We start from the raw sequence: 26,535 nt of genomic DNA on the forward strand, positions 1-26,535 counted from the left end.
ATTTCTGTTCTCCCCAATTCTATTCAGTACCTCCTCATTAGTTACTTGATCTACCCACCTAATCTTCAGCATTCTTCTGTAGCACCACATCTCCAAAGCTTCTACTCTCCTCTTGTCTAAACTATTTATCGTCTGTTTCGCTTCCATACATGGCTACACCCCATACAAATACTTTCAGAAAGGACTTCCTGACACTTAAATCTGCACTCGATGTTAGCAAATTTCTCTTTTCCAGAAACGATTTTCTTGCCATTGCCAGTCTACATTTTATATCCCTCCTACTTCGACCATCATCAGTTACTTTGCTCCCCAAATAGCAAAACTCCTTTACTACTTTAAGTGTCTCATTTCCTAATCTAATTCCTTCAGCATCACCTGATGTAATTCGACTACATTTCCTTATCCTCGTTTTGCTTTTGTTGATGTTCATCTTATACCCTTCTTTCAAGACACTGTCTATTCCGTTCTACTGCTCTTCCAAGCCCTTAGCTGTCTCTGACAGAATTACAATGTCATCGGCAAACCTCAAAGGTTTAAGTTCTTCTCCCTGGACTTTAATGCCTACTCCAAATTTTTCTTTTGTTTCTTAGTGCTTGCTCAATATACAGATTGAATAACATCGGGGATAGGCTACAACCCTGTCTCACTCCTTTCCAAACCACAGCTTCCCTTTCGTGCCCCTCGACTGTTACAACTGCTGTCTGATTTCTGTACAAATTGTAAATATCTTTTCGCACCCTGTATTTTACCCTGCCATCTTTAGAATTTAAAATAGAGTATTCCAATCAGCATTGCCAAAAGCTTTATCTAAGTCTACAAATGCTATAAACGTAGGTTTATCTTTCTTTAACTTAGCTTCTATGAGAAGTCGAATGCAACTACAAAACGCTAAACGTTCCACTACCTCGAGCAGTGTTCAGTCGGGAACCACTTAATGAGGGAACAAACAATTACAAAATGTCAAGAAGTACGCTTTTAGAGATTTTCCTTTTTTTATCTTGCTTTTGACACAACAACTTCAGACGCGCACCAGTCGGTCAAGTTGATAAGAAGGAAGATATCGCTAAGTGGCATTGTTGACGTAAGGATTCCGCGAGTGGCCTGAAAAAATTTCGAGAAAACCTATTATTCAAGCCCCCAGTAGAATCCAAGGCTAAACACAATATAGATATGAAAGCAAAATGGACTGCGACGTCCCTTATCAATAAATGTCGAATAGTAAGTTGTTCATCGTATATGACGTTATTGGAGGAAAGACACTTTTCAGAAAGAATCAGGGGAGCTTCAGCAAAAAACATTCAGCTGAAAGTAGCTCACCTTTGAATGGCTTTGAAACTAACGACACAGCTGATTTTATTCACACAGATTTCCGAAAGGAGTTCGGAACCGGACCATATGTTCGACTAAGAACCAAAATATAACCTTAAGGAATATCCTCACAAAGATGCCACTGGTCGAAGAATTTTTAATTAATAGAAGTCAATACGTTGTATTGGACCGTGAAAGTTTAACAGAAAGTAAAGTGGTATTAGGTGTCCATAAGGAAGCGTAAGAAAACCATTAATACTATCTAAGGCATGTTACTTGACTTTCGGAAGCCTTTCGCTACAGACATCTAACGAACAAAATACGAGTTTGCGGAATGTCACGGTAGCGCCACCTATCACGAATAGACAACAATGGTTCATTAAAATGTGCATACTTTTTGGTGTGTAATCTGATTTTTTTTGTCACCAGTCTTCTGACTGGTCTGATGGGGCCCACCATTAATTCCTCTTCTGAGCCAACTTCTTCATCTCAGAGTAGCAGCTGCAAGCTACGACCTCCATTATTTAATGGATGTATTCCAATCTCTGGCTTCCTCTACTACAGCTCCCTCTGCCAATATGGAAATCACTACCTGATGTCTTAACAGATGTCCTATTATCCTGTCTCTTTTCCTTCTCAGTGTTTTCCACATATTCCTTTCCTCTCCAATTCTGCGCAGAACGTCTTCATTACTTATCTTATCAGTCCACCTAATTTTCAACATTCGTCCTTATCACCACGTCTGAAATGCTTCGATTCTCTTCTGTTCCTTGTTCCACTACGATACCATGCTGTACTCCAGACGTACATTCTCGCAAATTTCTTTCTCAAATTAAGGCCTATGTTTGACACTAGTAGTCTTCTCTTGGTCAGGAATCTCCTTTTTGCCAGTGCTAGTCTGTTTCTGATGTTCTCCTTGCTCCGTCCGTCATCGGTTATTTTGCTGCCTAGGTAGTTTAATTCCTTAACTTCATCTACTTCATGATCATCAATCCTGATGTTAAGTTTCTCGTTGTTCTCATTTCTGCTACTTCTCATTACTTTCGTCTTTCTTCAGTTTACTCTCAATCCATATTCAGCACTCATTGCATTCAAAAGATCATATAATTCTTCTTTACTGTCACTGAGGATAGCAATGTCATCATAGACATCCTTTCACGTTCAATTTTTAATTCCACTCCTGGATCTTTCTTTTATTTTCATCATTGTTTCTTCGATGTACAGGTTGAACAGTAGGGGCGAAGACTACATCCCTGTCTTACACCTTTTTAATACCAGCATTTAGGTCTTGGTCGTCCACTCGTGTTATTCCCTCTTGAGTATTGTCCATACCCACCTCTCCCTACAGCTTACCCCTATTTTCCTCAGAATTTCGAACGTTTTGCACCATTTTACATTACTGAACGTTTTTTCTAGATCAACATATCCGAAGAACGTGTCTTGATTATTCTTTAGTCTTACTTCCATTATCAACCGCAACGTCAGAATAGGCTCTCTGGTTTCTTTAGCTTCCCTTAAATCAAACTGATCGTCATGCAACACATCTTCAGTTTTCTTCTCCATTCTTTTGTATATTATTCTTGTCAGTAACTTGGGTTCATGAGGTGTTGAGCTGATTGGACGATAATTCTCGCACTTCTCAGCTCGTGCAGTTTTCGTAGTAGTATGGATGATATTTTTCCGAAAGTCAGGTGGTATGTCGCCAGTCTCATACATTCTACACACCAACGTGAATAGTCGTTTTGTTGCCACTTTCCGCGAAGATTTTAGACATTATGATGGAATGTTATCTATCCCTTCTGCCTTATTTGATCTTAAGTCCTCCAAACATCTCTTAATTTCTGATTCTAATATTGGATCCCCTACCTCTTCTAAATGGACTCCTGTTTCTTCTTCTATCAGATCAGACAAATCTTCCCTCTCACAGAGGCCTTCAATGTATTCTTTCCACCTATCCGCGCTTTGCTCTGCATTTAACCGTGGAATTCCCGTTGCACTTTTAATGTTACCACCCTTGTTTTTAATTTCACCAAAGGTTGTTTTGACTTTCCTGCGCTGAGTCAGTCCTTCCGACAATCATTTCTCTTTCGATTTCTTCACATTTTTCATGCATTTCGTCTTCACTTCCCTGCACTTCCTATTTATTTCATTCCTCAGCGACTTGTATTTCTGTATTCTTGAATTTCCCTTAACATTTTTGTACTTCCTTCTTTCAGCGATCAATTGAAGTATTTCTTCTGTTACCCTTGGTTTCTTTGCATTACCTTTTTTGTACCTAGGTTTTTTTTCTTTTCAGCTTCTGTGATTGCCAATTTTAGAGATGTCCATTCCTCTTCAACTGTACTGCCTGCTGAGCTATTCCTTATTGTTGTATCTATCGCCTTAGAGAACTTCAAGCGTATCTCGTCATTCCTTAGTACTTCCGTATCCCACTTCTTTGCGTGTTGATTCTTCCTGACCAATCTCGTAAACTTCAGCCTACTCTTCATCACTACTACATCGTGATCTGAGTGTATATCTGCTCCTGAGGAAGCCTTACAATCCAGTATCTGATTTCGGAATCTCTGTCTGACCACGATGTAATCTAACTGAAATCTTCCCGTATAACCCAGCCTTTCCCAAGTATATCTCCACCTCTCGTGATTCTTCAACAGAGTATTCGCTATTAGTAGCAGACACTTACGAAAGAACTCAATAAGTCTTGCTCCTCTCATTCCTTGTCCAAAACCCATATTCTCCTGTAACCTTTTCTTCTACTCTTTTCCCTACAACTCCATTCCAGTCCCCCATGACTATTAGATTTTCATCTCCCTTTCCGCACTGTATTATCCTTTCAATGTCCACATATACTTTCTACATCTCTTCACCTTCAACTTGCGACGTCGGTATGTATACTTGAACTACGGTTGTTGGTGTTGGTTTACTGTCGATTCTGATAAGAACAACTCTATCACTGAACTGTTCACAGTAAAACGCTCTCTGTACTACCTTCCTATTCATAACGAAACCTATTCCCGTTAAACCATTTTCTGCTGCTACATATTACCCTATACTCATCTGACCAGAAATCCTTGTATTCTTTCCATTTCACTTCACTGACCCCTCCTAGATCTAGATTGAGCCTTTGCATTTTCCTTTTCAAATTTTCTAGCTTCCCTACCACGTCCAAACTTCTGAAAATCCACGCACCGACTAGTAGAACGTTATCCTTTCGTCAGTTATTGAATCTTTTTCTCACAGTCACCTCTCTCTTGGCAGTCCCCTCCCAGAGACCCGAATGGGGGACTATTCCGGAATCTTTTGCCACTGGAGAGATCATCATGACCCTTTTTAATTACAGGCCACATGTCCTGTGGATACATGTCATGTGTCTTTAATGCAGTGGTTTCCATCGCCTTCCTCATCCTCATGCCGTTTATCACTGCTGATTCTTCCTCCTTTAGGGGAAGTTTCCCACCCCAAAGCCAGGAGGGTGCCCTGAACCTCTGTCCGTTCCTCCGGCTCTGTTGACAAGGCCGTTGGGAGAAGGAGGGTGACTTCTTATGCCGTAAGTCTTCAGTCGCCAATGCTGATTATTGATCAAAATTTAAACGGTGGAGAGTTTCGCATAAGGGACCGAGGACGTAGTGGTTACTAATCTAAGACGCTACTCCTACACCACGGGAACACAACATAATAATCCGAATATGTAATAAAAATGGGGATATCCGATCTGAAAATACAAAGTTGATCCCATCCATGTATGAAGTGTGGTTAGGAGGTGGCCAGTTGTAGCACAGCCTTACCAATGTCAACTTTCAACAAGAACATTTTTTTCGTAGTATGCGTCGTTTCCGGGATACAAACCACCTGTATAGAAATGACCTAATCGATAACGTCAGAAGTCCATGAGGCTTTTCGTGAATGATGCTGTTGTGTACGGGAAGGACAAAACGTTAGGAAATTGGAGCGAAGTGCAGGAAGACCTCTAGAGGATCAACGTTTGGTGGAGAGATTGGTGGTTTACCATGAAGGTAAATAAATATAACGTATTGTGCATAAATAGGGAGAAAGGTAAATTATTGTATTATTACACGATTGCAGAATAATCACTGGAAGCTGTTACGTCAATAAAATATCTAGAAGTTAGAGTACGGAGCGATTTAAAGCGGAGCGACAATAGAAAACTAATCGCAGATAAGGGAAACTACAGCCAGATTCATTGAAAAGGAACCTAGGAAGTACAGCCACCCGCTAAAAAGATAACTTACAAAACACTCGTTCCACCAATATTTGAATATTGCTCATAAGTCTGTGACCTGCACCAGATATGATGGATACAAAAACCAGAGTAGACCCAAAGAAGAGCATGTAACGCCGGAAGTGCATATCTTCCTATTTCCATCTATTGTACTATAATTTTTTTTTCCTTATTTAGTTAACTGAAGATATGAAATTTCGGTGTCTTTATATATTGTAATTCTTTTACAATTTGTATATATATGCAAATATTATTTGTATTTTTAAGCTGGGTCTTGCCTAGGGAAAACTATGCTATCGAACGATAACATCGATAGGTCGTGTAGAGAACCAAAGTGTTTAGGATCTTGGGTAGTGTTAACTCTGCCGCGTGGAGCGCGGGCAGAGCAGAGTCTGGCTGGAGTAGGGCGGTGGAGCAGATGTGTTGTGTGACGCTCCCGCGAGTTGCCGCGCTTTCGGGGTTTGGCAGCATGTAATTGCGCTCGACTTGCTATGATAGTTTCTGACACGGTGTCACGGACGGGAAACATTAGCAGGCACACATCAAGAGCCTGTTTCGCATGGTGACCATGTCGAGAACAAGGCGCGCCAACATCCAGCTTCTGCAACAGTTACGGCCGACAATAAGTGATTGTCGCCACCTCCTCGATCGACGACTTCAAACCTTCAATCAACCAACAAGAAAGACTGAAAGCACGTAAAGTTGTAGAACTGTATGGCAGACCTCAGCTTTTCATGCTATTCCATTAGCATCACTAAAATACAGCACCTTAGCATGAACCTTTGTTGCTCATTGTCCCAATTGCATTACCAAGCAGGGTCCCTTCCTTTTCCGAAATGAACTCTAGTCTCTTTGAAATTCAAACGCCAGCATTAAAGTAATATCATTCGATTACACTGCTTTAATTTCAAAGTCCAGTTAAGGTAATCATAGCTATATTTAGATTACACAAGCACAAATTAAGAGTGCGAGTTTTGTTACCATATTTTAGCTTACCTGTGACTGCAGCTCAGCCTGGTACGTATTAAATTTTACTGTTGTTAATTGTTCAGAATCATTTAATTCAAGTTCAAAATTAAATCTTTTATTTTTAAATTGCGTAGATTCAAGTAGCTTTTGAAATGATTGTTGAGGTAGCCCAAGACTAACCTTATATTATTGAATTTCGTAGTGCTTCAGAAACAAAGTTCACTATTAATTTCAGTCACTAAATTAACTTTCAATTTTCCGGTTTTATTAATTCTTTTGCTAAATTAAGTCAGAGTGTAGAGAAATTTATTACTTCTGACAAACATTCAGTTTTCACACAACACGTGTCAACCTTCAGTTGCCACTCTTTTAGTTCTAATTATATGTGCAATAACCTTTCTTTTTCAGTTATTATAGTAGTTGTCCAGAGGACTGGCGACCGTAATTTTCCCCATATCTCAAATATCTAATTAACGCCAGTTAATTGTTAATGTAACGACTGCAGATTTACTTTCTTTATTAACTTCACCCCTTTTCAAAATTAATTTCCACTAGTTTCATTTGCATTTTTCCTTTCGTTTAGATGTAACCCTTTCCTCCCTCTTTACCGACAGATTAACTTCGGCGGCGATTGCTTTTTCCAAATTTCCATTAGGTACACGCGGTTTAATTTTGACTGTCATCAAGGTCGATAAGTAGGGTGAGGTTACAAGCAGCACATTTCGTTATAAATTCAGTAACGCAAAAGCATCATGGAGATGCTAAGCCAATTCCAGCAGCAGCTTCGACTAATAGAATTAGTGCTGAAAGTTGCGTTAGAATTAGTACAGGGTCGGGTAAATGTGCAACCTCCTAGGTTTTAGGCTCAACATAGTGCTTCGTTTACGTCCCTTTGGCCAACTTGGCTGTAGAGTCCTTAGATTTTACTGACTTATCTAGAGGGCGATGGTAATTACAAAATACGGCAACATCTGCAAATAAAATTAGTAATGTAGGTAGTTAAGTAACTGGAGATGACAAGTAGTTATTGAAATTTAACACAGTTTATTTTAACAAATCAAGTAGAATTCATTTGCAAATGGCGGTCTTACAGTAGAAGAAATAAGATAGAAAGAGTTTTAACAAGAACAGTCCGTCAGCAAGAGTCACGTATGTGTGCAGTGAAGCTAGCAGCACATCTGATATGAACAAAGAGAACTACCATACCAAGGAAACATTACACTCGGGCGCTCAGTTTCGAAGTCCGGAAGCGTCGTAACTTCAGAAAAATCGGAAATTAAAGGCCCTCACTTAATTCTGCACTCATAGAAAATCGGTAATAAAACGGTCAAACACTATCTATTCAATTTCTCTTTAGCGCCGCTAGTTAGCAACCAATTGCTTTAAAAAGAGTTTTGTTCACAGCAGCACATCACGACACTGCAAAATGTAATGGTTCAGGTCGCTTCAGTGTCTTGACACCTATGTAGAGTTTTCGCAGTCTGACTACACGTATCACCCGTCAATGATGAATTAACTTAAGAGTTCAACACATGGCATAAAACTTGGTCTTTCACACACGGAGCGGCCGATACGTCGCACAAAAGCTGTCTACAGCACTGCCTATCCCGAACTCATTACCCAAGCCGGGGCCACAGCTGAGGCACAAAAGACCCCGCGCCACTGACGCGTCTCCGTTACAGAGTGTGCTGACGTCACACTTCTCTGTTCCTTACAACGAAAATTGCTTTTATGGCGATCATTCAAATATGGCAAATAAAACATGCGGTTGTTTGCCGCCTTGTTACTGCCAAATTCATATTGAAAGCTTTTGCAACACTGGTTTACACAAAGAAAACATGTGTTTAAAATTAACGTAAAAGTTAAGGGGACAGTTATTCCGAAACGCCCTAATCATTATAGGCTATTCCTTCTGTAATTGTTCTTGGCAGCCTGCGGGTGCACTGCTGTCACAGTCTGACATCAACCTGATGCGTGTGCAGCCCGCATCTCTGTAAAATGAGAAATAAGAAACCTCCAAGTTTTAATACATCAACAAGTCTCGACTTGTCTGGGACCTTAATGTAAGGAGATTCACACAACTCAGCCCAGCCCCGCCCCCTTACATAATCATGTTGTCACTACCGATTATACCATTTAGATTCAGAACAAGTCTTGACTCGTCTCAGACCTTGCTGACTAAGAATACATACACGTATAGCAAAGGGGGCCAGAGGGGGACGAAGGGGTGGATTAGAGGGGCAGCGAGTTTCAACACCCATATCCCTCCGGTTCCTGGAATCACGGTTGTTGTTGTCGTGGTCTTCAGTCCTGAGACTGGTTTGACGCAGCTCTCCATGCTACTCTATCCTGTGCAAGCTTCTTCATCTCCCAGTACCTTCTGCAGCCTACACCCTTCTGAATCTGGTTAGTGTATTCATCTCTTGGTATCCCTCTACGATTTTTACCCTCCACGCTGCCCTCCAGTACTAAATTGGTGATCCCTTGATGCCTCAGAACATGTCCTACCAACCGATCCCTTCTTCTAGTCAAGTTGTGCCACAAACTCCTCTTCTCCCCGATTCTATTCAATACCTCCTCATTCGTTATGTGATCTACCCATCTAATCTTCATCATTCTTCTGTAGCACCACATTTCGAAAGCTTCTATTCTCTTCTTGTCTAAATTATTTATCGTCCATGTTTCACTTCCATATATGGCTACACTCCCTACAAATACATTGAGAAACCACTTCCTGACACTTAAATCAATACTCGGTGCTAACAAATTTCTCTTCTTCAGAAAAGCTTTTCTTGCCATTGCCAGTCTACATTTTATATCCTCTCTACTTCGACCATCATCAGTTATTTTGCTCCCCAAATAGCAAAATTCCTTTACTACTTTAAGTGTCTCATTCCCTAGTCTAATTCCCTCAGCATCACCCCACTTAATTCGACTACATTCCATTATCCTCGTTTTGCTTTTGTTGATGTTCATCTTATACCCTCCTTTCAAGTCACTGTCCATTCCGTTCAACTGCTCTTCAAAGTCCTTAGCTATCTCTGACAGAATTACAATGTCATCCGCGAACCTCAAAGTTTTTATTTCTTCTCCATGGATTTTAATACCTACCCCGAACTTTTCTATTGTTTCCTTTACTGCTTGCTCAATATACAAATTGAATAGCAGCGGGAAGAGACTACAACCCTGTCTCACTACTTCCGAACCACTGCTTCCCTTTCATACCTCTCGACTCTTATAATTGCTATCTGCTTTCTGTACGAATTGTAAATAGCCTTTCTCTCTCTGTATTTTACCCTTGCCACCTTCAGAATTTTAAAGAGAGTATTCCAGTCAACATTGTCAAAAGCTTTCTCTAAGTCTACAAATGCTAGAAACGTATGTTTGCCTTTCCTTAACCTTTCTTCTAAGATAAGTCGTAGGGTCAGTATTGCCTCACGTGTTCCAACATTTCTACGGAATCCAAACTGATCTTCCCCGAGGTCGGCTTCTACCAGTTTTTCCATTCGTCTGTAAAGAATTCGCGTTAGTATTTTGCAGCTGTGACTTATTAAACTGATAGTTCGGTACTTTTCACATCTGTCAACACCTGCTTTCTTTGGGATTGGAATTATTATATTCTTCTTGAAGTCTGAGGGTATTTCGCCTGTTCATACATCTTGCTCACCAGATGGTAGAGTTTTGTCAGGACTGGCTCTCCCAAGGCTGACAGTAGTTCTAATGAAATGTTGTCTACTCCCGGGGCCTTGTTTCGACTTAAGTCTTTCAGTGCTCTGTCAAACTCTTCTCGCAGTATCATATCTCCCATTTCATCTTGATCTACATCCTCTTCCATTTCCATAATATTGTCCTCAAGAGCATCGCCCTTGTATAGACCCTCTATATACTCCTTCCACCTTTCTGCTTTCCCTTCTTTGCTTAGAACTGGGTTTCCATCTGAGCTCTTGATATTCATGCAAGTTTTTCTCTTTTCTGCAAATTTTCTTGTAGGCAGTATCTATCTTACCCCTCGTGAGATAAGCCTCTACATCCTTACATTTGTCCTCTAGCCATCCCTGCTTAACCATTTTGCACTTCCTGTCTATCTCATTTTTGAGACGTTTGTTTTCCTTTTTGCCTGCTTTACTTACTGCATTTTTGTATTTTCTCCTTTCATCAGTTAAATTCATTATCTCTTCTGTTACCCAAGGATTTCTACTAGCCCTCGTCTTTTTACCTACTTGATCCTCTGCTGCCTTCACTATTTCATTCCTCAAAACTACCCATTCTTCTTCTACTGTATTTCTTTTCCCTATTCCTGTCAATTGTTCCCTTATGCTCTCCCTGAAACTCTGTACAACCTCTGGTTGTTTCAGTTTATCCAGGTCCCATCTCCATAAAATCCCACCCTTTTGCAGTTTCTTCAGTTTTAATCTACAGTTCATAACCAGTAGATTGTGGTCAGAGTCCACATCTGCCCCTGGAAATGTCTTACAATTTAAAACCTGGTTCCTAAATCTCTTTCTTACCATTATATAATCTATCTGAAACCTTCTAATATCTCCAGGGTTCTTCCATGTATACGACCTTCTTTCATGATTCTTGAACCAAGTGTTAGCTATGATTAAGTTATGCTCTAAGTAAAATTCTACCAGGCGGCTTCCTCATTCATTTCTTAGTGCCAATCCATATTGACCTACTACGTTTCCTTCTCTTCCTTTTGCTACTGTCGAATTCCAGTCACCCATGACTATTAAATTTTCGTCTCACTTCACTACCTGAATAATTTCTTATATCTCATCATACGTTTCATCAATTTCTTCATCATCTGCAGAGCTAATTGGCATATAAACTTGTACTACTGTAGTAGGCATGGGCTTCGTGTCTATCTTGGCCCCAATAATGCGTTCACTATGCTGTTTGTAGTAGCTTACCCGCACTCCTATTTTTTTATTCATTATTAAACCTACTCCTGCATTACCCCTATTTGATTTTGTATTTATAACCCTGTATTCACCTGACAAAAAGTCTTGTTTCTCCTGCCATCGAACTTCACTAATTCCCACTATATCTAACTTTAACCTATCCATTTCCCTTTTTAAATTTTCTAATCTACCTGCCCGATTAAGGGATCTGACATTCCACGCTCCAATCTGTAGAACGCCATAACGACGTCCTCCTGAGTAGTCCCCGCCCGGAGATCCGAATGGAGGACTATTTTACCTCTGGAATATTTTACCCAAGAGGACGCCATCATTATTTAATCATACAGTAAAGCTGCATGCCCTCGGTAAAAATTACGGCTGTAGTTTCCCCATGCTTTCAGGCGTTCTCAGTACCACAACACCAAGGCCGCTTTGGTTAGTGTTACAGGGCCAGATCAGTCAATCATCCAGACTGTTGCCCTAGCAACTACTGAACCACTTCAGGAACCACAAGTTTATCTGGCCTCTCAACAGATACCCCTCCGTTGTGGTTGCACCTACGGTACGGCTATCTGTGTCGTTGAGGAACACAAGCCTCCCCACCAACGGCAAGGTCCATGGTTCATGGGGGGGGGGGGGGGGGGGGGGGAATCACGGTATGCAGAGGTATTAGATGTGAACAACAGGACTGATTGTTGAAGGGGGCCTGAATGCTCGCCAGTTTGTACCATAAATAGTAAATCATGTTGTCACAATACGAGAGAAGGAAAGTTGCTACTCACCCTGTAGCGGAGATGCTGAGTTGCGATAGGCACAATAAAAAGATTCACACAATCATAGCTTTCGGCCATTAAGGCCTTTGTCAGCAGTAGACACACATACACACACGTATACACACACTCACGCAAGCGCAGCTTGCACACCCGTCTGCAGTCTCAGAGAGCAGAAACTAAACTTGGCAGTGTAGTTTCAGCTCTCTGAGACTGCAGACGTGTGTGCAAGTTGCGCGTGCGTGAGAGTGTGTGTGTGCGTGTGTGTATGTGTATCTACTGCTCACAAAGGCCTTAATGGCCGAAAGCTATGACTGTATAAATCATTTTATTGTGCCTATCGCGACTCAGCATCTCCTCTATATGGTGAGTAGCAACTTTCGTTCTCTCGTATTGTTACATTCCATCCTGGATTTTCCATTGTCTGAAATCATGTTGTCATAATTTTAATGATCAGGGTCCCAATGTTTCAGGACAATTCGAGACCCCACATTGCAGTTCCCACCATAAACACTTTGAGAAATGTACGAATGTCTGAATGGTTTGACCAGTCCTCTGATTTGTCAGCTACAGGGAACGTCTCAAACACGACGGGATGACGTATACTTCCTACGGGCTTCTAGCCAGCAACTTTTGTGACTGACCCACCATGTGTTTCAGGCATGGCAAGAGGTTCCCCAAGGCCATATTAGGAGGCTGTTTGCTTCCACAACACGATAAACACAAATGTGTCTTGGGGCCCACGGGTGTCACACCTCATACTGATGTTGTTATGTTACTTAAAATCCGTCTTGATTGCAAATTTTTTATTATTTATTTATTCATATGACCGGTTTCGGTTCATTCAGAACCGTCTTCAGATCTGATATTTCAGTTACAGGAGTAACCCGTCCAAATCCAACAACTTTCACATGCTACGTCACATTAAATTTTATGTGACGTAGCATGTGAAAGTTGCTGGATTTGGACGGGTTACTCCTGTAACTGAAATATCAGATCTGAAGATGGTTCTGAATGAACCGAAACCGGTCATATGAATAAATAAATAATAAAAAAATTTGCAATCAAGACGGATTTTAAGTAACATTATAAAATCACTGATTGCTGTTATCCCATAAGACATTACGTCTGTTTTTGCAAACTGATGTTGTTAATTTACACCATTTCCGGGAGGAATAAAAGTTTAATCATTTAACAACTCGTCATGTGATGAACATCTCCACAGTCTCATATACATCGGAATGGTGCTTCATCATGTAACATTTCCCTTCTAGGACTGTATATGAAATGCTTTTGTTTTCTCCGGTAATGCCTATTGGAACTTTTCTCAGACATCTGTCAGCATACTGAGTCATAAATTTCATGTCGTCCAGTAGATACGTACATCGGTGCAGAAGGAATGATGCTGCTCCCAATGCTAAGGAACTATTCGTCGTGGCTTGTTCGTCCATTATTATATTTCGGCTTCTGGTTAGGTGCTTGCGCTGCAACAAATTTGAACTTGCTCCATCAACTCAATCACAATGGAAAGGCCATTTACTTCAGGCGTATTCTTAAGCTCCCCTGAAAAATATCGTGTACGAGGGCTGAAAAAAAAAAAAAGAATCAAGGCTAATATTAAGACTTTGTGTACTTAGAAAATACGTTCAATTGCTTGTGGCTACCCAAGCTAGTACCCATCTCTGCCCACATACATTGACATTTTCGTATGTGCCACTGTTCAAAACATTTGTGCATTTCACAGCGTATAGAGACAATTCAAGGTCACGAAACAGTCGCGTGTTAATACGACACGACAAAAAGTTCTTCAGTAATATCAAGAATCTCTCTACTTGTCTGGATGTAATTATTTCGGATATTTAGTTTTCCACTGTTTTCGCGTCACATGAGTACGCAGTGAGTTCCTCTCTTATGCCCTACCGCTATTTCCTCCCTGTTACAGGGAAGGGGCCTCGTTCAGCAAGTGCCTGATGTACAACCAGAGCGATGTGACGGACTCCGGCGGCAGCAGGGAACCTGTGAAGTGCCAGCACGGTTGGGAGTACGACGACACCTGGTTCTCCCTGACGGTGACGTCACAGATGAACTGGGTCTGCGACAACCAGCAGGCCGTCAATGACGTCTTGTTCTACTCACAGATTATTGGAGTGGCCCTGGGGCTACTGTTTGGCTACATAGGCGACATGTGCGTAGCTGTTTTTTTATCGCTGGTTTCACCCATCATGAATCACTTAATAATTTTGATTAATTCACGAAAAGACAAACTGATTATTTTTAGTAAATAAGAAGTTGAGGTATTTTTAGAAGTTTTGATCGGTTTTTCAATAACGGCAAATACGTGGTACATTCTTCACAAGTCGCTACCGTTTCAGTCACTATAATAAGAGTACATTATCATTGTCGTCGACGTGTTCCTATATGTCTTTTTCTGCACGCACTGTGGTGAAGTCAGTTACTTGTTAATGCACCATGGATTTTTTTCAGTAGTACTAGACATTTATGTTAATAAATAGAGAAAAGCTAAAGATAATCTTATTCGTACATAGAAGCCAAAGCTACTTAAGGGTTTAGTTGCATAACGATTTTACAGCGCTTTCTTGTGTCCACACACACACACACACACACAGCTATCGTTCACACTTTTCTATAATAATACTAAGTTAAGTTCAAGAAGCTGAAAGTAGATTAATATTACACATCATTGACCTAAGATTTAAGATATTCCAGTACCATGTATTGCATTGTGACAGTATGTTACAGAATCAATTTTTCACTATTAATTTACAGGACATATATACAGGCATTTCGGTTGCACAAAATTTTGTCAACTGACCATGGTTTCGATTGCAGTAGGGCAATCTCCATCAGAATAGAAAGTTACATGGAATACATGTAATCACACCATGGTTTAAAACGTCTGAGCAAAAGTGCTCTCGCCAAACAGAAACCATGGTGTGATTGCATGTATTCCATGTAACTTCCTTTTCTGATGAAAAATCGAAATCGTGGTCAGTTGACAAAATTTTGTGCAATCGTAGTGGGTGTATATACGTCCTGTAATTAAATAGCTGATAGTTGCTGGATCACAGCCAACCAAATGTTTTGCTATTAGTTTTTTCTACCAATCCATACTCTGTTCTATAAGGAAATATAATATATAGGATAATTATGTAAGATGTATTTGTAAATTTATGGTTTTAGTTGTCCACTTATTTGCCTTGGGCTGTTTATAACATATTTATTCCCAGGTTGAAAGGGTTATTTTGAGTTTTCGATTCATTTTTTCCTGCTATATGTAAATAAAGTTTGTTCGTGTTCTGTAATCATAACCAGAACTTTAAGGCAGTACCAACTGACGATTTCTTAATGTGGATAAAAATTTGTTTGATGTGCTCCATTAGTTCTTAGAAACTAAATCCTTAAAAAGATTTTTATGGTATAACCAGCTACTGTTTTTGCTTTTACTGTGATGTCCCTTGGATTGATGGAGTTTAAGAGACCAAACTACGAGGTTATCAGTCACTCCATCGTATGTGTGTCAAGCCGGGTGGTTCCTCAGAGAGGAAGGACACAGAAGACAAATCCTGATGAACCCATTGTAACTGAGAATCAATAAAATTTCGAGATACAAGCAAGTAGAAGTGAGTGAAGTGTAGGTCGGAGAAAGTGGCTGTATTGCTCCGCCCAGACAGCAGTTGGAGGCCCCCAAAATATGTTATGTAATGGGAGACGCACCCTCTGCATGCGATTGGCTTTTTACTCTCACTCTATTATCACAACAGAAACTAGCAACACAGACAAGTTTATAAAACCTCAGGAAAGACAACAGCGACGACGAGATAGTAAACCAACGACATACGAGTAAAAGAGTAAGAACTTGAAATGTGGGAAGGCCAAAAGCCAGGCTGGGCCACCGATCAAGGGCAGCCACGTACCCCCTGGGTCCGAGCAGACTACGGGGAATCCCTCCAACCCCTCAAGAGAATGACGAGGCCATTATGCTCTTCCTCACAGAGACGAGTAGAAACCACCTTCACTGCTAAAATTTAAAACCAGATCAGCGACTCCGACGTCATCCGCTAGCACCAGAGGCAGCATATCAACAAGTTTAGGGTTTCACTGTGTCTGTGTGTGTGTGGGGGGGGGGGGGGGAGGGGGGGCAGATTAGGGCATTCCAGTAGGATGTAGGCACTCAGCAGCCATCAGATTGGCACCACACTGACAGTGGGGTGGATGCTCACGCCATAGGCTGTGGCCTTGGGTCAGCCAAGCGTAGCCAATGTGAAGCTCACAGAGAATGGCAGATTCTCCGTGAGAAGCACGAAGGGAAGACTGCCACATGGCCGTGGTCGCCTTTATTTCTCGCAGTCTTTTAGAAGAAAGCAGGGCACACCAATCAGTGTTCAACTGGTGGTGGGTAGTCGACCACAGGCCCAGTTCCGGCACCCTCAACTCCAAAGTCGTCATCCTGATAGCTAACTTAGTCAACAGATCAGCATGTTCGTTCACTGGGATCCCCGATGTGACCTGGGATCCAGTCAAAGACGGTCGAGCGTCCGTCTTGATTAAGGTCAGAAAGGGGATAGGAACAATCACGACCAATGGGTGTCGAGGGCAGCACTGGTCGATAGCCTGATGACAAGGTTCTAGAGGCTTCAAATATTGCAATTACTAGCATATTTGTTGTTCATTTCACTTCAGGTAATAATTTTAAACCTTTAAATTTTAGTTGTTACACTGTCCATGAAATTATCACCTAATTTTAATTTAACGGTGTTAATACGCTATTAATACTCTCTTTCAAATTCTGAAGGTGGCAGGGGTAAAATACAGGGAGCGAAATGCTATTTACAATTTGTACAGAAACCAGATGGCAGTTATAAGATTCGAGGGGCATGAAAGGGAAGCAGCGGTTGGGAAAGGAGTGAGACAGGGTTGTAGCCTCTCCCCAATGTTATTAAATCTGTATATTGAGCAAGCAGTAAAGGAAACAAAAGAAAAATTCGGAGTAGGTATTAAAATTCATGGAGAAGAAGTAAAAACTTTGAGGTTCGCCGATGACATTGTAATTCTGTCAGAGACAGCGAAGGACTTGGAAGAGCTGTTGAACGGAATGGACAGTGTCTTGAAAGGAGGATATAAGATGAACATCAACAAAAGCAAAACGAGGATAATGAAATGTAGTCAAATTAAATCGGGTGATGCTGAGGGAATTAGATTAGGAAATGAGACACTTAAAGTAGTAAAGGAGTTTTGCTATTTAGGGAGTAAAATAACTGATGATGGTCGAAGTAGAGAGGATATAAAATGTAGACTGGCAATGGCAAGGAAATCGTTTCTGAAGAAGAAAAATTTGTTAACATCGAGTATAGATTTAAGTGTCAGGAAGTCGTTTCTGAAAGTATTTGTATGGAGTGTAGCCATGTATGGAAGTGAAACATGGACGATAACCAGTTTGGACAAGAAGAGAATAGAAGCTTTCGAAATGTGGTGCTACAGAAGAATGCTGAAGATAAGGTGGGTAGATCACGTAACTAATGAGAAGGTATTGAATAGGATTGGGGAGAAGAGAAGTTTGTGGCACAACTTGACTAGAGGGAGGGATCGGTTGATAGGACATGTTTTGAGGCATCAAGGAATCACAAATTTAGCATTGGAGGGCAGCGTGGAGGGTAAAAATCGTAGAGGGAGACCAAGAGATGAATACACTAAGCAGATTCAGAAGGATGTAGGTTCCAGTAGGTACTGGGAGATGAAGAAGCTTGCACAGGATAGAGTAGCATGGAGAGCTGCGTCAAACCAGTCTCAGGACTGAAGACCACAACAACAACAATACGCTATTAATATACACTTGTGAGGTTCGGTCGCTCAGTGGTTGAGAGCCATACTACTGACCCAAAGCGCATGGGTTTGGCACCTGGTCAGTCCCACAATATTTATCTGATACTTTTCACTTTTGGGAGTGATTTGCATTTACAAAATACGCATAATTGCGCCGTGGTTCGAGGGTTCACATTGAGCTGTAGGTACCACTGTAGCTCACTGGGTAAGCCAGTTGTATGGCCGGGGGAAGCTAACAGGATATGTGCAAGTGGGTGTCACACATATATGCGCCCATGATTCGCTCGCTGTCACTGCATTCGACAGATATATCTATCTACGACATTCTGTGGCTTTTAGCTAATGGATTAATGGGAATGATGAGTTTCATGCCGATAATTATAAGCTGAGGTGATAAAAGTTATGGGATAGCCCCTAAAAACAATTCGGACATCCTTTTTCCCCGTGTAGTGGGGCACCTCGACACGGCACTGATTCAACAAGTTGTTGGAAGTCTCCTGGAGCTGCACTGCCTCTATAGACATCCATAACTGCCAAAGCGTTGCCGGTGAAGCATTCTGTGCACGCAGTGACCTCTCGACTAAGCCCCATAAATGTTCGATAGGATTCGTGTCGGGCGATCTGGCTGTCCATATCATTCGCTCGAATTGTCCAGAATGTTCTGCAAAGCAGTCTCGAACAATTTTGGCCCGCTGACATGGCTCATTGTCATCTATAAAAATTCCATCTTTGTGTCCAAGTAGCCGAACATAACCATTCCCAGTCAGTGTTCGGTTCAGTTGGATCAGCAGATCCTGTCTGTTCCATGCAGACACAGCGCACACCATTATGGAGCCACGAGTAGCTTGTCGACAACTGCGTCCACGGCCTCATGGGGTCTGCGTCCCATTCAAACCCTGCCATCAGCTCTTACCAAGTGAAATCTGGACTGTTTTCTGCAGTCGTCTAGGGTCCGACCAATGTTTTCGAAGGCCCTGCTGACATAGCCCAGTAACGCCATATTTCGCCGCACTGGCCTGAGGGTTACGTTCGTCGTACATCCGACATTGATTTCTGTCGTCATTTGACGCAGTGTTGCTTGTCTGTCAGCACCGACAACTGTACCCAAACGCCGCTGCTCTCGGTTGTTAAGTGAAGGCCTTCGGGCACTGCATTTTCCTCGGTGAGAGGTAACGCCTGAAATTTGGTGTTCTAGGCACACTCTTGGCATTATGGAGCTCGGAATATTGAATTTCCTAGCGATTTCCGAAGTGATATATCTCATGGATCTAGGCAGAACCACCATTCCGCGTTCAAATTCTGTTAATTCCCGTTGTACGGTTATAATCCGTTCGGAAACCTTTTCACATGGATCACCCGAGTGCAAATGACAGCTCCGGCGAAGTACTGACCTCTCATACGTTGTGTACACCATATTATTTCCATATCTACATGTGCATATCGCTATCCCAATACTTTTGCCATCTCAGTGTAACGCTATTGGTTAATGACAAAAGATAAAGAAGAACGAGAAGTAGAGAGATAACCCATCACGGGTTGAACCTACAGTGATGACCCAACAGTTACGACCACCACCGACCACGAGATTGAATGCTGCCTTGAGGCGATGCCGACACTAGAAGCTGTAACGAGAGCACAAAGGAACTTCAGAAAATAAATTACGCATGTCGCCTCACAATAAGTCCATTGTGCAACAAGAATGTCACATAGTCGGTAGTGCCGCGATGGATAGCCGCGTGGTCTTAGGCGCCTTGCCACGGTTCGCGCGTCTTCGCCCATCAGAGGTTCGAGTCCTCTCTCGGGCATGGATGTGTGTGTTTATCACCGTATAAGTGTATATGTATGTGTGTGGGTGTGGGGGCGCTTTATCACTGGATAATTACATATTTTTATTTTTATAATTATTTTTTATGATTTTGGTTGGGGTAGCTTTAAATATTGTGGGCTAGCATGAGACTTTTTGTTAACTTACACCGCGATAACACTCGTACGGACATCAGCTGCACCGAAGTACGTACGATATAATATTTTTTAAACACAACGCGCAATTCACCGCCTTCTAATAAATAGTTTACGTGAGCGTTGTTATTTAGAAAAGAAAATTTGCGTATTCTTACGCAAACTGTAATTATTAACATGGGTCTCAGGGGCTACTGGTTATTTATATACCAAACTACACAAAGATTAACTGAGATATTGCGGAATGTAATGATTTTCAATATTTCTTGTTCATTATTTGCAAGGCGAAACTGGAGAGAATCTCATCTGGCGTTAGGCGGCCAAAATGAAACATACTGAACTCATTCAGTGCTGTGAGTTTTAGTAAATGAAAACTATCACTCCTGTCTTTAACTTTGAAATTAATGAAAGATCAAAATTGAGAAGTCTCTCGCATTTTTTAATAACATGAATCGTCAGCGTAATGGCCGACTAAATCCTGCTAGGGGAGATGAGATCCCTGCACTACGAAGTTCTGTAAAAATGTCGTTAATTATAATTAATGGTTGCGCTCTTGAGAGGTGACAACTAAGTCCATAATACACTCTTTCAAAAATACAGATAAAACTTAAGTTAATTATCAAACAGCACTACAATGGCGGTCTACCGCTAGACGAAACAAAACAGGAGAGCTGATTTAATCAAAGCATTGTCTCTGATCTTCATGGCCTATATTACACAGAGATTATACTAACAAACTGTGTTTTGTTAATTACATCGATATTTGTGTTTTGATAATTATAACTTACCTTCTTTACTATTTGTTATACATCGCGCAGACGTACTTAGTCTTTAAATAATTTATGTTTCACTCGTCTCATAACAAAAACTTGTTTTCCCTTTCTCCAAATGTCCATTAATGTGACGTACCGTCACATGTTGTCCTTAGCGTAAGTTAGTTTGAGTTAGATTAAGTAGGGCGTAAGCCTAGGGACCGATGACCTCAGTAGTTTGGTCCCATGGAAACTTACCACAAATTTCCAAAAAAACATAGTCAGTTGAGAGTTCTGGGTTTCCTGTCGACAGAGTTGTGCTGCAGTACGGGTAACCGATGCATCACAGTGTACGATGGAGCTGAAGCGACATCTACAAATGTACTCCAAAGTTCAAGTACATGGAAGAGAACGAATCTTGTGCACAAAAGGCCTAAATTGCATACAGATTCACTGTGAAATTCTGGCACTATATGGACCACAAGCAATGTCTCGCCCATCAGCAAGGAAATGCCGCAAAAAATTTGACCAATGCCGCACAGACATGAGCGATGCTGACCGAGAAGTCCAGATCTTTCCATCTTTTCAGCAAGCTGAAAAGACGTCTGGGAGGGGGGAGGGGGGGAATTTTTAAACTGAGAGAACTTTCACATAGTGATTCTTGAATGAATGCAGGGCCAGTGAGCGGATTTCTATCGTCAAGGAACTGAACGATTGGTAAAATGTTCCGACGGTTGTTGTGCAGAGATTTGGTAACTATGCGGAAAAATACTGTCATTTATCTGAGTCACTTCGAAGTGTAGTGCGGCATTCAACAAAAGCTACTTGACCTGCGGAAATAATGCGTAATTTACGTTTTCGAGTCCCCTCGTACATACACTGACTTGAAACAAGTCGTGGGCGTACGTTATGTACACATACAGGTGGCGGTAGTATCGCATAGACTGGGTATAAAAGGTCAGAACATTGACGAAGCTGTCATTTGTACAGAGATGATAGTGTGAAAAACTATCCGCTGTGATTATGGACGCACGACGCGAATTAACAGACTTTAAACGCGGAATGGTAGTTGGAAATAGACGCATGGGTCATTCCATTACGGAAATCGTTAGGGATTGCAATATTCCGAGGTCCCAAGACTGTGATGAGAATACCACATTTCAGGCATTACCTCTCACCAACACAGTGGCCGACGGCCTTCACTTAACGACCGAGAGCAGCGGCGTTTGCGTAGAGCTGTCAGTGCTAACAGACAAGCAACACGGCGTGAAATAATCGCAGAAATCACAGTGCGGTGAAATTTGGCGTTAATGGATCAAGACAGCAGACGACTGACGCGAGTGCCTTTGTTAGCACCACGACATCGCCTTCAGTGGCTCTCATGGGGTGGTCACATTATCGGTTGGACCGTAGGCGACTGGGAAACCTTGGCCTGGTGAGATGAGTCCTGATCTCAGGTGGTAAATGGTGATGTTAGGGTTGAGTGTGAGCAGACCCAACGAAGCCACACACCCAACTTGTCAACAATGCACTCTCCAAGATGGTGGTGGCTTCATATTTGTATGAGTTGTGTTTACATGGAATGGACTGTGTCCTATGATCCAACTGAACCAGTCATTGACTGGAAATGGTTGTGTTCGGCTTCTTGGAGACTATTTACAGCCTTTCATGTACTTCGCGTTCCGAAACAACGATGGAATTTTTACGGATCACAATGCGCCATGTGACTGGGCCACACTTGTTCTCGATTGGTTTGAAGAACATTGCAGACAATTCGAGCGAGTTCTCCACCCAGATCGCCGGACATGAACCCCATGGAACTTTTATGGGACATAATCGTAAGGTCAGTTTGTGCACAAAATCCTGCACCGGCAACACTTTCGCAGTTATATATATATATATATATATATATATATATATATATATATATATATATATATATAGTGGCAGCATGGCTCAGTATTTCTACTGTTGATTTCCAACGACTTTTTGAGTAAATACCACGCCGAGTTGCTGCGCTACACTGGGGAAAAGCATGTCTGACATGATATTAGGAGGTATCCCATGACGTTTTTCACCTCAGTATAAGTGGGGCGCAAATAGGGAAATCCACTGACATACGTGGCTCAGCAAAGTGCAGACTGTTGTGACACTACACCTGGGAACGAGCATCTTGGAAACGGTGTAGCTGGTCAGCTGTTCACGTGCTACTGTCGTGAGTATCTACGGAAAATGGATGAACGACTGTGGAACCACGAGCAGGCGACAAGCTTTAGAATGTCTGTAACTTATCACAGAACAAGGAGGTCAGAAGCTTGTGTCCACAGCTCGTGGTCTCGCGGTCGGTTATCGCTTCCCTAGCACGGGGTCCCGGGTTCGATTCCTGGCGGGGTCAGGGATTTTCACCTGCCTCGAGATGACTGGGTGTTTGTATTGTCCTCATCATTTCATCCTCATTCATGAAAGCGGTGAGGTTGGGCTGAGCAAAGGTTGGGAATTTGTACAGGCGCAGTTGAGCGCCCCACAAACCAAAAATCATCATCATCAGAAGCTTGCCCATGAAAAAGAATGGGCAGCGATCTGCGGGAGATCTGAAGACAGAGTACAATGGTGGTACAGACACAAGGTTTTGGAGCATACCATGTAGCGCACGTGGTTGAACATGGATTCTCTGTAGCAGGTGACCTCTATGTGTTCCCAAGTTACTCCACCAACATCCTCAACATACCGTCCCATGGATGCAGGCTGGTGGAAGCAGTATTATGCTAAAGTGGACACTGATCTGGGTTTTCATGGGTCCTGTGGCACTGTCGAAGGTATCATGGCAGATGTGGGTTGCATGTTTAGTGCTGTGGACCACCTATATCCCTTCTCGCTTAATTTCCCGGGTGGCAACAACATCTTCCACCAGGATAACTGTCTGTGTTACAAGGCCAGAATCATACTGCAGTGGTTTGAGAAGCATGATGAACTCATTTTGAGCATGAGCTCGATGGAATATATTTCGGATGCTATCGGGCAAATCCATGACATGCATAATCGCTGATGTATGAGCTCCAAAGGGAGATCAAGACACTATTAAAAAGCTGGTCATAATGCTTTGGTCCATCAGTGCAATTTCAGGTGTAAGCTCTACTGGGTATTCTGCTTATTTTCGTTGAAATGAAATGAAATGTGCGTGTAGCACTGTTGGCCAGAAGTCCCATTCTGGGAAGTTCGGCCAACAGGCGCAAGTATTTGTTTTTATTCGACGCCACTTCCGCGACTTGCGCATCGATGATGATGAAATAATTATGAGGGCAGCCCACGCGCACCCAGTGTCTAGTGGAGAAAATCCCCGACCCGGCCAGGAATCGAATACAGAGCCCCTTGATCGAGAGTCAGCATTGCGAAGCACGAGACCATGAGCTGCTGATTGTATTGTTGAGCACGGGCAGTGAGGAAACGGAATAGACTGACGAAGGTGAGAAATTGAATTATTTTCTCCTCAACGGTGTCTACTTTATGAAACGGGTCGCATGCCTCATCTCCTGAACCATTTCAGCTCTTCTTCATTCATGTTTCGCCTCGTGCATGGCGTTTTGTAACTACATTTAACACATTCAGCACTGATAACTCTCCTCTTCAGATGAACTGGTGATTATATTGTAAATTTAAAGAATAATTACACATTAATGAAGCATCTCAGAGGTACATATATATACATCATTTTAAACCCCATACATTACGGTTTAGAAAATACGCTTGCTTTTATATACAGGGTGTCCCATTTATCTTCACCATCCTAAATAACTGTTTGTCCAGATGCAAATTACAAAATGTTTGAAGCAAATGTTCTTTAGCCGTCAGGGAGACATCAATCGGCATGATTTCATTTGTTGCAGCTTTGTTTTTTACAAAGATATGAACAACGATATGACTTTTTTAAATGATACCCTGTATTTTTTATTCGGTAATTCAATTCTCCTCCTGAAGACGTATTCAAAAATGTATCACAGTGTACCATTCACTGAAACACAACGTTATTAATTACATAACACAACACTGACTTTGAGCCTGGGGTCACAAACTCGTCCACTTGCTAGAGTTGTCAGAAAACAAGGGAAAACCAAGTAAAATCAGAACACAAAATTGACTTTGACTCTCCTGTACCATTGCCCAGGAGTAGAACATTCAAAGGTGCTCAAAGTGGTCACCCTGGACACTGATACACTGGTGCACTCGTCGAATGAAAGAATTATTTACTGCTTCTGGTGTTGCCAGCTGAAGAGAATTACAAGCAAGCATGATACGTTCCTGCATGTCCTCTGAAGTTGTTGGAATATCGCAATAGACAACGTGTTAAATGCATCCCCAAAGAAAAAAGTCCAGAGGAGTTAAATCAGGAGACCTAGCAGACCAAGCAACTGTTCCTCCTCGACCAATCCATCTGGCAGGATACCTTCGGTTCAGAACAATACGTGCACGCAAGGCATTATGTTGATCTGAGGAAGCTGACACACACTGTGCCGTTTAGACTACCATTGATGAAATAATCGCCAATAATTGTAGTACCGAGCATCCCACACCAGACGTTAACTCACCATCGATGCTGATGTTCCACCTGTCTAAGCCATCGTGGGTTGTCGCTGGACCAATAATGCATGTCTCTTGTGTTTGCCTGTCCTTTGTTTGAGAAGGAACATTCATCGTTAAATAGAACATTGGAGAAGAAGTTGCGGTTGGCCAGGATTAGCTGCTGTGCCCACTGACAAAACTGTACACGATTCCGGAAATCATTCCCACGCAATTCTTGATGTAGGTGTGCACGGTGAGGATGGAACCGGTGACGTGTAAGAATACGATGCACACTGGTTTTAGGAATGCCAATCTCGTGTTCAAGCTGTCGTGTGCTCACATGTGGATTCATAGCAACGGAAGCGAGAACAGTAACTTCGGCAGCTTCGTGTGTGCGAGTGCTACGACGATTGCGTTGTCGTGGGTTGAAACTTCTCATTTCCTGAAGCGTTGCCACAAGACGAGAAAACATCCACCGGGAAGGTGTTTTCTTGTCAGGATATCGCTCTGTACAGTTCACTGCCTGCGTAGCATTTGGCTTACCTTCTACAACTACAAAAAAGAAACATCTGTCGATGCAGTTTGTAGGAAGGACAGCCTTTACTGTATGCCTACTCTACACAACAGTATTTAAAAGGACTACACTACTGTACTAAATGTACCCGTACATAAGAAAACAGTATTGCAATTACTGTTCCGCTAACTTACATTCCCCACATATGAGTAGCATTTCTACCTTCTCTTCGTTGGTGTACATTCTACTCACACAACTCTCCAACCGACGATGGTTGACAGAATGATGGGTGTGCATTCTACTTATGTTTACGTTTGTCCTGTATCAACGTCAGAACGTGGATGTGTTCCATTACCTCGAGTACCTGCACTAAACGCTGGCAGCGTCAACGCCAATGTTGTGTTATGTAATTAATAACGCTGTGTTTCTGTGAATCGTACACTGTGATACATTTTTAAATAGGTCTTTAGGAAAGGAAATGAATTACCGAATAAAAAATACAGGGTGCCATTCAAAAAAGTCATACTACTGTTCACATGTTTGTAAAAAACAAAGCTACAACAAAGGCAATCGTGCTGATTGATGTCCTCCCTGACGGCTAAAGCACATTTGCTTGAAACATTTTGTAATTTTCATCTGCACAAACAGTTATTTAGGGTGGCCAAGATAAATGGGACACCCTATATATATATATATATATATATATATATATATATATATA

At 41.8% G+C, this 26,535-nt stretch overlaps 1 protein-coding gene across 1 annotated transcript in view; it reads left to right on the plus strand.

The window, feature by feature from the left end:
• LOC126252737 (solute carrier family 22 member 7-like) overlaps positions 1 to 26,535 on the plus strand; it is a 90,733-nt gene that overhangs the window by 16,817 nt on the left and 47,381 nt on the right. Inside the window, exon 3 of the mRNA XM_049953640.1 lies at positions 14,134 to 14,376. Within this exon, the coding sequence (XP_049809597.1) occupies positions 14,134 to 14,376 (243 nt within the window). The remainder of the gene's footprint in view (positions 1 to 14,133; positions 14,377 to 26,535) is intronic.

Source organism: Schistocerca nitens, chromosome 4, assembly GCF_023898315.1.
Source record: "Schistocerca nitens isolate TAMUIC-IGC-003100 chromosome 4, iqSchNite1.1, whole genome shotgun sequence".
Classification (NCBI taxonomy): Eukaryota; Metazoa; Arthropoda; class Insecta; order Orthoptera; family Acrididae; genus Schistocerca; species Schistocerca nitens.